Genomic DNA, 15183 nt, shown 5'->3' with positions numbered 1-15183 from the left:
ATGAGAAGCTACCCTGTAAAGGAGAACTAGATAGGTTCAGCGGTTAGCGAGATCCTTCGGTACAAACATACAAACACACAAACACACAGACACACAAACATCCTGTTACTTTATTATAAGGATAAGCAGCTTCAACAATTTCCAATCTATAAAATATTTCATCTCTGTTTTTCCAGCTGCCAAACCAAATCTTAAGAAATAGCAAAACAAGAGAGAGAGAGAAGGAGAAGGAGAGAGAAGTAGAGTTGAAGAGAGAGAGAGATCAGAGCAAAAAATGGATCTTTTTGAAGTTTAGAATTAAAAAAGAAGTAGAATTATTTTGAGATTTTTAGAAAAAAATTGACATTTAATATGTAAATGTATAATTTTTACAAAAACTGGTTTTTTTTCCTGTTACTAAACGATTTTCTTTTAAAACGTCTTAATTTTTACTATTATTATTACTTTTTAGGTATAATTTATCGATTATTTAAAGGAAGGAAGGGAGGGACCATTGGGCTGTTTATTTCACCAGTCCCCAAAGTTTTTAATAACGTTTTCTTATTCGTTGGCTTAACAACTTTGAGGACTTTTATTTTGATAAAAAGGTTGGTTTATTAAGTTGAGTGTGTGTCCAGACGTTTCAACCACTAATTGTACTTTAGAGACGGGGTAATTTTGTGTATCTGATCATTGGGGATGTATTGATTTATCGGCCTTTGTCTTATCCCTTTAGATCCATAGAATAATTTAGCTTTTGTATGTTATTGGAGGCTAATTCGAATAACTTAAAATTTTTTAATGACGTCAATATATTAAGGTAACTACTGCTGCTATGTCAGATGCGATATCCGCTGGACTAGAATCGGTTCTTGGCCAAACCGAAAAATCATGTATAGCATCGTATTACAGACAATTTTCCACGAATATTAATTAAAAATATAGGAAAAATACCAGTTCTATCAGCCCGGTCTTTCGGCACCTTGGGTCTGACATAACTGGTTAGGTATAATTATAATCACATAATTTTTCAATTTAATATCCGCGGAAGCTATCTATAATACGATGCGCATGTGATAAAAATCTAGTAAAGTAGTCAATATATTAGAGTAACTACTGTTGCTATGTCGATCAGATGTGTAATTACTACAATGGACAATTAGGACTTACAGACAAAGGTCAGGGTTTCAAAGGGTTGGTTTTCTGTTTTTGATTGGATATGGTAGTAACCAGCACCTATATACCTAATATTTATAAAAGATAAAGAAAAATATTAAACAGAATTAACCCAATATTTTGTTTATAAAACTTTTTGGTACCAGTGTAATTTACAGTCCAATGTACGTATCCTGCCTACGTATCCGGACGGACATTTGGAATTATTGACTAGCTTCGCTACTAAAAATCAAGAAATATTTGTTTTCAGAGAAAACTAAAGTTGAAAATGAAAGTTGAAGAACAAAGCGAGGGCTACAGAGAAATACCAGGTAGGCAGGGATAATTTAGTTTACCATCATTGGGTATGCAGGGATAATTTAGTTTATCATCAATGGGTATGCAAGAAAACTTTAGTTTATCATAATTGGGTATGCAAATTTTCCATAGACTGCGCCTGCAGGGATCTGAATGAATAAGACAATGGACGATAATCTGATGAACATACCCAACCAAAGTTACCCCACCTCCTTTAGATTGAATTTGGTTGAAAAGTTTAGACACTGCTTGTTTGAACCAACCAATCAAAATTTATTAAAGATCCTAAAGTTATAATGTCAATAAATGAAAAAACATAGTTGATAAACCTTTGGGTACCAGCTTAATTTACAGTCCAATGTCTGCTCCCTCCCCGAGTTTTTGTCAGCTGATAATAGGTTAGGATAAGACTGTAGGGGGCTTGGTGTCGCTTCGGGTACTAGACCTCTCTCCACGCACCTTGAAACATACTCCGCTTATAATTGCGGTGGAAATTGTCCATTCGTCCATCAGACAATGAACTCTCTGAGATGCACGACCTTTGTCTGAGAAGTCCCAACTGTGCATGGTAACGAGTTGCGCCTGTTATGGGCCAAGGCATTCCCTCATTCAAACTATTTACGTCGCAGCATTGGGAACCATTTTTTACGTCTTTAGTTATGACACGATGTCGGACCGAGATTCGAACCTATCACCTTCCCGACGATGAGCGGATGCACTTCGTGTTGAGCCATTGTCGCAGTTAATAATAGGATGGGATACAGCTTCCATTATTGAAGCCTCCGCGGGGAGAAAGATGTCCTAAACAGGGATCTAAAGGGATAAGACATTGGCCGATAAATTGATGACACAGAAAAATTACCCCTTCTGTAGAGTAAAATTGAATTGAAACGTTTGAACACTTAACTTAATAACTCAAAATGCAGTTAAAGTCCCCAAAGTTGTTAAGCTAACTAACAAGAAATATTTTATTATAAAACTTTGGAGACTTCTTTAAGAAACCAGAGAGACAATGAGTTGTTTATTACACTAGTCCCCAAAGTTTTATGATAACGTATTCTTATTCTTTGGCTCAACAACTTTGGGGACTTTAGTGAATTTTTATTAGTTGGTTTATTAAGTTGAGTGATCAAACGTTTCAACCTCTAATTTAAATCTACAGAAGGGGTCATTGTGTGAATGTACATTAATTTATCGGCCATTGTCTCTTATCCATTTAGATCCCTGATAATAAACAGCCAATTGTCCCTTTCTCTTTCTCAGAAATCTAATATAATATTAATAGGTAGGTATTTGTAATTTAATGTAATGTTTAATTCTGTGGAAACTGCTCGCCTCGTTTTTGCAATTTGCAGGCCTACTTCACCATTGGTACCAATTACAGTTTACAGTCGTCCAATGGCTCTTGTCCTCCTGATCTACAAAAAAAACTTTGGGTACCAGTGTAATAAACAATCCATTATTTTAGGTTTACCCGAGCCTGACAGGGGGGGAAAGAAGGGGAAGAAGAAAAATAATTCAAAGAAAACTTTGAATTTGCCCATTTTCACAGAGGCCAACGGCAAGGTAATATTTATTCGTTCTTTGAAGGTTCCCAGGATGATTAGACATACTGTTATAAGCGAAGCATCTCTATAATTAGCTCTTAAATGTAAGTACGTCCATTTTGTAATTCTGGGATAGAAATGTGTGTTGTCGTTTTATTTTTTTGTGTTTCTCGACTAAATAGATGTTGTCATCCTTGTTTATTACTAGAAGCGTTAGTCCGTAAATATGATTTTCTCGGCTTCTATTTAAGATGGAATGCTGAATTTGTTGTCAACATTCCCATCATTATAGAGCATAAATAAGTATAAAACATCCATGTCGGACAGAATGACTTTTCGCAGGTTTTTGGCTATTTTTCATATTTTTGTTCTTGTTTTAGAATGCTGCCGCTCTTTCTGTTCCCCCTGTTACAAAACCTCCTAAACCTCAATTATCAGATAAGGTATAATATGGACAGGCATAAGACAAGGTTAAGGGATAAGACAATGAATGATAAATTAATGAACTTTCCCAATGATGACGAACAAAATTACTTCTTCTTTAGATTTAAAGGGAGAGGTAGGTTTCAGGTAAAATCCGTAAAGGTTATGTGTTATAAGTTAAAAACAGTAGTAAAAATTTATTTAAACTTTTCAATAAGAAATACACATCATATATTTAGTGAATATTATCGTTCTACAACTATTGTTAAGCCTTAAAACACACACCTTTACGGATTTTACCCGAAATCTACATCTCTCTTACTGGATAAAAAGTTTAGACACTGCTAGTAACCATTCACAATTTAATAAAATTACCCATATTTTTTATTCCTCGAATAAGATACAATTTACAGTTCCCACCCTCCTTGTATGCTATTAATACTATGCTATCGGGTTGTATCTACGTCTTGTCTATGTACCTAATCTTCTTATCGCTGCAACAAATACTTCCAGTCCAGTTTTGGTTCTTGAGGTTCGTAAATGACCCCTGTATCAGTGTATATTCTGTACAAGGTTCATTTTTTCTCCTGCTAAAAAATATTTCATCCTCCCCCCCCCCCCCCCCCTACTTTTCCCCCCGAAGAGGGAGAAAAATGAATCTATTCTTTATTTTTTTCCCATACCCCACATATTATTCATTCCCCCTCCCCCCGCATCCTAGCAAGGGTTCACATGCAGAATATACACCCCTGACCTGTTATAGATTGTTACTAGAGACGCCATTATTGTGTATACACTTGTATCATAAATATCAACATTTTTTATCTGTAGTGTGTCAGGGATCTAAAGGGATAAGACAATGGGCGTTAAATTGATGTACAAACAATGATGATTCCATTCAGAAAACTATCTCTTATGTAAATTAAATCAACGGTTGAAACGTTTCAACCAATCAAAATTGACCAAGTCCCCAAAGTTGTCAGCCAACAAACATGAAAAAGTTATTACAAGAGTTTGGGGACTAGTGCAATAAACAGCTGATTGTCCCCTCCCTCTCTGGTATTGTGTGCTTTGGTTAACCCAGTTTTTTTCTTCCATAAAAAGTATTTTTTTTAAATTCTCTGTTCATTAAAAAAAAACTTTTTTTAAGGTAATTTGAAAAATAAGTGATCTAAAATCACTAAAAACATAATATACACTATGGTTGTATCTAATCCCCATACATAAGAACTCTATACCTAGTGACACAATAATAAAATGAACTCTGTAATTTCATCGTTTATTATTCCTGTATAATGCGAATAATAGAAAAAAATTCCAACTTTTTGGCTGGATACCCCTCCCCCCTCCCCCATATCTAACTTAACTTTTTTTATTCTTTTTGGATGAAACCAGGGGTGGCAATTCTAATTATTTTCCAGGGAGGGTGCGGACATTGGACATTATACTAGTCCTCAAAGTTTTATAATAACGTTTTTTTTCAACTTTCGGGACTTTTAATGAATTTTGATTGTTTGGTTCATTAAGTTCAGTGTCTAAACGTTTCAACCACTAATTACAATCTGCAGTAATTTGCCGCCAGTTTTTTTTTGAGATACCAAAACTTGGGGTAATTAGTGACACAACCCAAAAGATTTTACCCAATTATCTCTAAAACTAAGGGAGTAGCGCCCAAAATAAAATTACTGGTATGTCGTGGCAAAAGTCACCACATTTTACCCCCCTCCCCCTTTCACGTATTTCTATGACAGTCGGTCTGCTTTTTAGCAGGTTTTGGGCTATTTTTATATTTTTTTTTAATTATTAAGGAGGTGGCCATCCTGGATAGTTGTCACAGCTACATCCATGATTACCTGAAGATCAGCGGCCCCATGAGCGCGTTCGACGCCAGACTACAGGCAGAAATAAACCAGTTTCCACCAGAGGCAAAGGTATAGTAAAACTGATAAATATCCGCTGGATTACAACTGGTTCTCAGTCTTACTATCCGCATAATATCCGCGGAGAGATGTCTATAATACAATGCGATAACAATTCAGTATAAATCCAGGGATCTAAAGGGATAAGACAATGATCGATAAATAAATTGATGTACAAACCCAATGCTAATACACAAAATTACCCATTCTATAGGACGTACGGACATACATACGGACCTACTTTAAATTAAGAAAACGTTTGCTTCATTGTAAAGGAGAACTGGAAAGCAGTTAATAAGATCTTTTGGCATGGACAGAGTGACATCCTATTACTTTTATATAAGAATACAAACCGCTCCGCCCCTAGCCTCCAGGGGCTTCGCCCCATGGAGTATTGGGAAGTCCCCTTCCTATAAAGAATCGTTCGTTCCTAGATTATGAAAATAAACGCTTATATGTTTTTGTTTACAAAAAGAAAAAGATAAAGAAAAATCGGGGTTCGTGGTGTCCAACGCCCTAAGAAAATAGCTTAAAACCACCACATGACCAGTAGATATATTCCCTAAAGACCCAATCGGTTCAGCGGTTACCAAGATCGTTTTACTTTGTTTTAGAGTTTGATTTGTATTTTTCAGGGAGTAATGAATAAAGTTGGAGGTCTCAAAGCTTTTATACTTTTATGTGAGGTAAGTACGATTTATCTACATTCTCAATTATCATAAACAAAATTATCCCTTCTATAATGAGAAAAAAAAATATGGATCATTGAAAAAGACGAATTTCCAACCCTGCGGGGTAATCATTAACCTAACCTAATAAAATAAAGTAATCAAAAACTAATGTAAAAATACGACGAAACCCGCTACTTTGTTTTCTTTCCATGATCCAAAAATATTTATGTTTGTGGAAAAGACTTTAGGTATTTGGCTAGTTTGTACCTGCCAATCAAGATAAAAAAGATTTTAATCTAGTAAATGAGAAATCTTCACTAGGTATTAATGCAGGGGTGTATATTCTGCACAATATTCATTGTTTTTTCCAGGATGCAAAATATTTCATTTAATCCCCCCCCCCCCCTTAGTTTTTATTCTAAAATCTAAAGAGGGAAATAAGAATGGAAAATCAATTTTAGTTCTCTTTATTCTATTACCCCTCCCACATATTTTTCCAATTTTCCAATTTATTATTAGGTTGATTGAAGGTTTACCAAAGTTTACCCCCAGCTATCAAAAGCAGGAATCTAAAAGGATAAGATAATGGCCGATAAATTTACGTACATCCCACATGAAATTCTACTAAATTAACACTTCTGTAGATTAAATCTAGTGGTTAAAACGTTTGAACACTTAACTTACTTAGCCAACTAATAAAAATTCCCCAAAGTTGTTAAGTCAACGAATGAGAAAACGATGTAATAAAACTTTGGGGGCTAGTGTAATAAACAGCCCATTGTCCCCTCTCTCTATCTGCATCAAAAGTCATTTAATATAAATGTGTGTTTATTTTTCAGAATTTATTTGTTGTTGACAAAATAGTTGGAGCTAAGATTCACACAGCCAAAGTTAAAGAATTAGCATTAAAGGTGAGAACATGTTACTGACACTGGTCTCCGGAAGGCCACATGAGGTAATTAACTAGGTAGGTAAGGACGGTAGTCACTGGTCGCCGGAAGGTGATACCAGTTTTTAGAAACTGGGATTAATTTTGAATTAGATTCTTACATCCTATTATCCTATTATATAAAGTACTAAGCTTTTTTGTTAGTAGCGAAGAATCTCGCTAACCACTGAACCTATGCGATTCTCCTTTAGAGTGAAGCTTTGTGTAGGCCTTGAGGTGGTTTTAGGCTATTTTATTTTTATAAATAAGTATTAGTACCTATGGTTTTAAGCTATATTTCTGCCTTTCTATATGACCCTATGGATATAGATCCCCAAGATGCTAGGGTGCAGCCGCTAGTACCTATATATATATAAAAAGTAGCTTGATGTCTGTCCGTCCGTCCGTCTGAAGCTTAAGATCTCAGTAACCACTGAACCGATTGGATTCTACTCTTCGGGGTATATACCTATCGGTCCTGTGGTGGTTTTAAGCTATTTTCTTGGGGGGTGGGACACCACCAACCCCCCCAAAAATGAAAATTTAACCCCTCAAAAAAAAATTTCTTGAGAACACATTAGACTATGAGCAGCAACAGTAGTATTTTTTTTGAGATTACATTAGACTAGGTATTTTTTTACGAATTTTACGAATTCGTTATTTAAACGAGAAAATGTTTTCCTGATGGGTAGGTGCGAAAATTTGCGATCCGTTCTGTTGGGTAAGTAATAGAAGATGTAATTATACCTCTTGGGGCAATGCCCCTAGAGGCTAGGGGCGAAGCCGCTAGTATTATATATAGGGTGTTGAAAAATGTCCAAAACGAAATCCGTAAAGGTGTGTGTTTTAAGACTTTAAAACTTGCATAGAACTTTAAAAATGGGCATGAAAGTTGTTTTAATGGGTTACAACGTGGATTTTTTAAAAATGGCGGACGCTCCCGCCGAAAACCGCAGATTTTTTTATTCGCGTTTTCTTGCCAAATAAGATAATTTGAATCATTTGAGACAAACTTTATTTTTTCTAAAAAATTCCTTTAATTACCTATAGTTTCTCGTGACACTTTTTGGTAGAGTTGGGTCATGTTTTTAGTATTAAAATTCAAAGTGTCCAGAGCCAATAAAAGGTCAACTTTATTAGAAAATGATAAGTTTGTCTTAAATGATTCAAATTTGTGTAATTTAACGAGAAAAAGCAAAAAAAAAATGGCGGGATATTCCGGTTTTCGGCGGCAGTAGTTGTTTTTGGTGGTTAGAGCAACTGCTATACAAAATTTTAGGGTTCTACTCCTATTTTAAAGTCTCAAAACGCACACCCTTAAGAAATTCTGCAAAAATAATATATTTTAATTTACAATTTTGTTTGCTTTTCAGTTTTGACACTCTACACGTGTCCTACCGTTTAGGAGCCTCGCTATTATGGATTTTGTCATCCTTGTTTTATGAAAATTTATCTTGTTGTTAATAGCGAAGTTACTCTATAATCCACTTTGTCTGTCCGTCCGTAATGCTATGGGGGAAATGTGATTTTCTTGGCTGCTATTGAAAAAAGACGGGTGAAATTTTTGGTAAAGATTCTCTGTATCAATGAGCATTGAGCATCAAGTGTACAATTTACTTTGTACGTCAGTCTGTCGGTTATGCACAAAAGACATGAAAATATTCTTTATTAATATATATAAAAAAGGTTTCAGGATTAGTAATAATCAAAAGCTAAGATTTTCTTACGTAATACGTCCGTCCAGAACGGATCGCTTTTTGCGTTAATTTAGCCATGTTAGAATTGTCCCATAAATTTCAAGCTTTGCATGGTGATTCCTTAGACAACAAATTACAATATTATAAGCGAAGTAACTCTGTAATCAAATCCTAAAAGTATGTCCATAAATATTATCCTGTATCAAGCAGTTTTAAATAAATTTACTTACAATTTTGATTCGACTCTTACACATTTTGTTTCGGTACGCATGCCTTGCCGTACACGAAATCTTAATCTCCAAGCCCTCCGAATGACCAACATGTGAATGTTTACAAATGTGTATTTATTACCATGAAAACGGTGAATCTAAAACAAAAATATAAAAATTAATTACATAGTATTAATGGTTTATTATTTTTGTATATCGAGGTTGCGTGATTTCAATTTAATTAAAAATATAAAATTTCTAAAAAACTTTAAATTGGCACGAAACATATTAAATAGCATCAGAAATTGATAATTTTAGATTCAAATGATCAATAAAATTAAGGAAAATATTCGTACGTCAAAAGTTAGCAGTTAAATGGTCTATTTGTTGAAAAATTAATGTTTTAAATTTCTTCGTAAAATATACCATACTACACTTATTATTAAGAATTAAGATAAATTCTTACCACATTATGATGTCAAACTAAGCAGGAAGGCTTATTTGAGATCTTCCACGGATTAGAGCGCATGTATATCCATCCAATACATTATTTTTATTCGCGTAGCTCTTCACATGGGAATCATCAAGGAAAAAATGTGCGCGCCTTTGTTTGTTTACAAGCGAAGCGCGGAGATAGTTAGGAATGCCGCGTAACACACTCATTCTCTGGTGTAAGGAAAAGGGAATTAATGGGTTCGAACTTGCCAGGGAATACAAGAAAATCATTCCAACACACACCCGTCTAGTCACTGGGAATCGAACACAATAACTCATCTTAACATCATGCGTGCAGACAGTGTCCACAAAATCACAATCTCATAACGCATAAATTACAAGAGTTTAAAATGGCATGGCCATCAGGCCTAAAATTAATTATGGTAACTTACGAACACCACAATAACTCAAACCGACTCCACTACCACATAAGGATAGGAATAAGGAATGGGAAAAGCATTCAACATTCATGAAATGCACATTTACCACTCACACATCTCATTAATCATGGCCTCATAATCTCAATTAAAGTTAGAATTACAGACCATGTAATTGCGAATACATGAATTAATAATCAATAGTACCTAAACTTTGATTAGGTACCTACATAATAATAGGCAAATGATTTTTATATTAAAAATCGCATCAATAATTAAATAATCAACTCAAACTTTTAATCAAAAGAAAGAAAGATTAAATAATGACATTTTTTTTTTTTTCTACTGAATCTTTTTGCTAGAAAAGAAAAATAGAATTTTCATAAAAAACTTCTCAAATTAAGCATTTTCTCCAGCGGAAAATACTCGGGCTTACATCTAGACATTCTTAGATAAGATAGGTAAATCCTTAAATCTAACATGTTTAATAAAATAGATACTTAAATCTAAATAAAATATGACTGTAAAAAAAATCATCAAACATCGGAAAATTAAAATTTCACAATTTTAAATCTTCGTGAATCAAAATTGCGTAAAATAAAATTGCAATTGAAATATGCAAATTAAGTTACCAAAATAAAACAAAAGCTCAATTATAAGAAAAGAACTTCTCTAAATGCTGAGTTTGCAATTTCTCTCTGTTTTAAGAAGAAAGCAACTTGTACATATTCATACAGTCAAAATTAAGGCAATTTGGGGCCTCAGTTAGAATGAACCCCTCAAGATACAAACTAACCAATCTTTCAAATATTAATAATGCCATGTTCCAGCTATCCTGACGGACGTTATGTCTTTCCATCACAATTTTTTGATACTGCATAATTTCCGACAGGATTTCTGGCGCAGGGCTCCATCAACTGAAAATAAACATAATTAGTGATGTTTAAATCAATCAAAAATTAAAAGAATCATGAATAATTCAAGAAACTTTAGAATCATCAATCAAAGCAATCAAAATAAAATTATCTTATGCTTTAGTTTTGCCGTTCTGTAGTATGTCTGGCCGAGGTAACAGAGCTAAGATACACTATAGAGCGGTCTTATTAAGCTTAAATCTTCGAACTCAAAGAATCTACTTAATTCAAGACGAAAAAAATCTGCATTTTTCTTTAGGTACATCGGTTAAGAGGTAAATAGAAATAATTTTAAAATATATGTAATATTAAATTATCTATGTGATTATAATAAATCTTAAGAAATATTTGTATGATGTAAAAAATCTCATTGTGTTACTTTTTATCATATCGAATTTCAATTAAACAAGGATAAAAATGTTCGTATTTGCGTAGGTACCTAGGAAAATTTCCGCGAAAAAAATCCCTGGTCCCGGAAAGACTTAAATCATTGAAAAAACTTGCGTAAACGTATAAATAACTTAAGTTTGCATTTCAAATGAAAAAATCTTGCGTCGATTTGAAAGTTTAAACGAAATTGAGTCAAAATTTGCGTTTTTTGTCTTTCGAAAAAAAATATCTGATAAATCTACCGTAAAATAAAATTCAAAGTTAAACAAGAACGATACTTATACTAAACTTTGGGTAGATTGATCTTGAGCAGACGTCTTGCGGAAGTCTCGTTACTCGTGGCGGCTGCGTCATCTGATAATTTGAACTTGCAAACCACGGTCCTCCCACCTGGGCGCACTTCTTCCACACGCCCCAATCTGAACTTCTTCATCAAATTTGTGCTATCGTCGATCAGCACCACGTCTCCCGGCTCGAGCAGCACCTTGTTGCTGCGCCACTTGACGGACTTGAGTAGCTCAGGCATGAGCTGCTCCTTGTACACCTGATGGAACTGACGGGTCAACTCCTCCAAGTTCTCCAGCCTCCTGGTGATGGGCTCTTTACAACCTGTCTCAAAGGTGCAGATTGCATCGTTGGTCCTGCCGCCTAACAGATCAGCAGGTGAAATTATTCTCCAGCAATTGACGTCATCTCCTTGGGTGGCATAGGTCAATGGCTTAGAATTCAAGACTTTTGCAGTCTCAGCACACAATACCAATAAATCATTGAAGGTTACAGTAGCACCAGCCAACTTCTTGTTCAACACACGCTTGACCAGCCCAACCTGCCTCTCCACAGTACCCACGAACGAGTGTGCTGCGGTGGGCACCAGATGCCATTCAAAATGCATTCGGGTATCCTTCAAAAGTTCATCCATAATTCGCTTGGCACCGGCCATATTGGTGCCTCTGTCTGTGGTAACCCTTCTAGGCATATTGTAAAACGCCTGAAGTTTTCTCAAGCCGACCAGCACGGCTTCAGTTGAATAATCAGTCAACACATCAACAAACACAGCCTGTGTAAATCTACAGGCCACAATCAACAACCAAACTTTGTACTTGGTCTTGGAACTCCTGGTACCAACGCCAGGCTTCGTAACTTCGATCGGCCCCGCAAGGTCCATATGCACCTCCTTGAAGGGCACAGAGGGCTCGACACGATCTGGCAGAATATTAGCAATTGCGGGACTCGAACGCTTGGCATATTCAATGGAACATGCAGCACAACTCTTGACCACTTTCATAGCCTCCATGCGGCCATGTGTGATCCATGCATACCTGCGGCTTTGCGCCAACGTCTTACGATGGCCTCCATGCCCCAATTCATCGTGGGACTGTTGAAGGATGAGCCGCGCCAGCCTGTTGTGGCGGCTGAGCAAGACAACACCTGGGCTGTCCTTCATAATCTTCCTGGGGCCTCCAGCAGCGGCCTCAAGAGCCTCATCTCCTCTCCCGGACATTTTCAATATTGTAAATGTCCTAAGAGGATAACATCCATCATGACCCACAATGGGCCAACAAACCTGGACCTTGTGATGATACGGTTGAAGGGAGTCAAATTTCCCCTCGGCGTCCATGGTCATCTCCTCCTCTTGGTTGAAGGAAGTCAAAAACAGGTCACAAACAGAATCCATGTATGTATTTGTGAAAGTATAGTTCTCATGATACTTAGAACTATCATTGTTGCTAACACCATCCTCATTTGCTGCAACGCCACGTTTCTTGATAAGCAGCGTTTTAAAGCAGTTGGCAGCCTTAAGAACTGCGGCCACAGTCCTCCTTGCCTGCCTGTAGGTCCTTCTTGCCAGAGACCTCCAAAAATCATTGTCCACTACCTGTGTGAACATTACCTTGAGCTTCGCCATCTTGGGATTTAGCTCGCTCTCGGGAATGGATGCATTTACCTCACCCGCCGTCTTAACGGGCCACTGGTCCTGTTCCAGGCGCAACCAGCTTGGACCTTCCTGGTATGTAGATCCAGGTTGTACATCCTCAATCGTACACAAACCACGCGTTGCCAGATCGGCAATGTTGTGCTGGGTTGGAACCCATTTCCAATCTTCAGGGCTCGTCAACTGTTGTATCTCGGAAACACGATGACTGTTAAAAACATTTAACATAACACTGTCACTGGATAGCTGAGCTAGGGCGCAGCTGCTATCACTAAAAAACACTTTGCCAGAAATGTTGAAAGGTAGGGCTCTGGCAACAGTATCCACAAGCCTTGCCAAAATTAGACAACTAAGCATTTCTAACCTTGGTATAGACTCAATCTTCACTGGTGCGACACGTGACTTGGCGCAACACAAAACTACATCATATCCTCCAGGAACTGGCCATCTCAGGTAGGTGATGGCTGCATAGGCCTGGTTAGATGCATCGCAGAAACCAACAAGCATTGGAAGCCCCAACGGCTTATCAGGAACCATCGAACGTCTAAACGACACATTTCCAAGTGCCGAACGGTCCTGGAGGCTGGACACGAGCTCCGACCTCAACTCTCCAGGTATAACATCATCCCAGTTGCATCCATGTATGCAAACTGAGCGTAGACAAAGCTTGGATTTAAGCAGCAATGGCGCTGCTAGACCCATTGGGTCATAAAGTTGTTGCACAATTCTCCAAACTTCACGTTTAGTTATCAACTCAGGTAGACTTCTCTAGAGGTCCTCCAGATCCAGATCCTCCAGTAACTTTCTACCCTTAATCTTCTCGCCGTGGTTGGCTCTGACAGGTAGGAACAACTTATCCTGTTTAGGGTCCCATACAAGGCCCAGAACTTTTACACTGTCAACATCATCTCCAGAATAAACAACAGATTTAAACTTGAAATTGCCAGGTGCAATCATATCCTCCAGCTCTTGGATCAGCTGGACAGCTTCAGGTTTGCTGTTATGACCGCTAAAACAGTCATCCACGTAAGTACAAGTCTCCAATTTGACCGATGGAGGATCTTGATACAAAATAAATTCAGAACTGAGTGGTTGCTGAACATCTCTCCACACATCCTGCTGGGCTACAACGTCACAACCTCTAATCTTCTCAGATCCATAAACATCTTGAACATCCTGCTGGGAACATCCACCAAAAATACGACCAGTGAGTCTGAGGGCGGTCACGGCCATATCTCCAGCCAAGGCCTCACCAAAGTTGATGGTTTTGGTAAGGTAGACCTCTGGCTCTCCATCAACTGTATCAGCGAAAAAAACACGTTTCAGCTGAGAATCTTCATAGGTAGCTAATAATGAATTATAGAACTTCTGAATATCAGCCACGAATGCACACTTATAACTTCTGAACCGGATAAGATTGTGCATCAGAGTATATAATGGAACTGGGCCGTCCATCATAATACTATTGAGGCTTAGCCCCTTGCAGCAGAGGCTAGAATTGGCGCATATCCTCAAGGGCGTGGAAATAGACTCTTTATATGCGCAGACTAGGCTCGAATAATACACGGGCTTAGTATAAGCTAGGTCTTCTGGCGAAGCTTTCTGATACACTCCACGAGACACAGCTTCTTGAAACACTTGGCAGAAGGTGCTGTATTCACCCTTTTTAATCATTCTCTGCCGGTCACGTAAGCAGATCTTATAGGCCTGCTCTGAATTGTCAAATAACACACTTGGCGGCTGCTTGTAGGGATATGAAGCCGTCCAAACATGGTTCTCAAGATCTAATGTCAGACCTTCTTCAATCAGCTGCCGCTTACGCACATCCAAGGCGGACTGCCCGGCGGCTATGGCGGCGCAATGACGGCAGTTCTTACAACCGCTGCACATTGATGGCGGCTGTATTCCCAAACTCTCAGTACTCAGGAACTCCATCTTGCTGACCTCCAACTTCACAGCTTTACAGGCGACAGGATTAGCAACAGTCCTGCCATCTGCAGACACAACTAAATAGCCTGTACCAAATAAGCTTCTGTACAGTCTAGAATCACCAACCATTTTATCTGCACACGGGAACATAGCTGGTGTTAAATGGCCGATTAAAACATCAATCTTGCCGTCGACCATAGAAAAATTATCAGGCTTCATGTTGAAAATGTCGGCGGCGGCTGTAGGATCAATAGAACGCAACCCTTCTTCAGTACCAATGCTGGGCACTACCGCCGCCT

General features: G+C 37.5%; 1 protein-coding gene across 8 annotated transcripts in view; it reads left to right on the top strand.

The window, feature by feature from the left end:
- Positions 1 to 1369: 1369 nt before the first annotated feature.
- The window catches only part of LOC145307341 (uncharacterized), a 53556-nt gene continuing 39742 nt past the window's right edge, over positions 1370 to 15183 (top strand). For all 8 annotated transcript variants that reach the window (XR_013875408.1, XR_013875406.1, XR_013875407.1 and 5 more), the window contains exons 1-6: positions 1370 to 1466; positions 2921 to 3018; positions 3380 to 3442; positions 5231 to 5353; positions 5977 to 6027; positions 6852 to 6923. Coding sequence is in view for 2 of the 8 variants with exons in the window: in XM_080149721.1 (XP_080005847.1) it covers positions 1424 to 1466; positions 2921 to 3018; positions 3380 to 3442; positions 5231 to 5353; positions 5977 to 6027; positions 6852 to 6923 (450 nt within the window). In the remaining 6 variants the exon portion in view is untranslated. The remainder of the gene's footprint in view (positions 1467 to 2920; positions 3019 to 3379; positions 3443 to 5230; positions 5354 to 5976; positions 6028 to 6851; positions 6924 to 15183) is intronic.

The sequence above is a fragment of the Acartia tonsa genome, chromosome 15, assembly GCF_053477335.1.
Source record: "Acartia tonsa isolate MP-2025a chromosome 15, ASM5347733v1, whole genome shotgun sequence".
NCBI classification, from domain to species: domain Eukaryota; kingdom Metazoa; phylum Arthropoda; class Copepoda; order Calanoida; family Acartiidae; genus Acartia; species Acartia tonsa.
The sequence above is the reverse complement of the archived record's forward strand: the minus strand, read 5'-3'. Positions and strand labels throughout refer to the sequence as shown.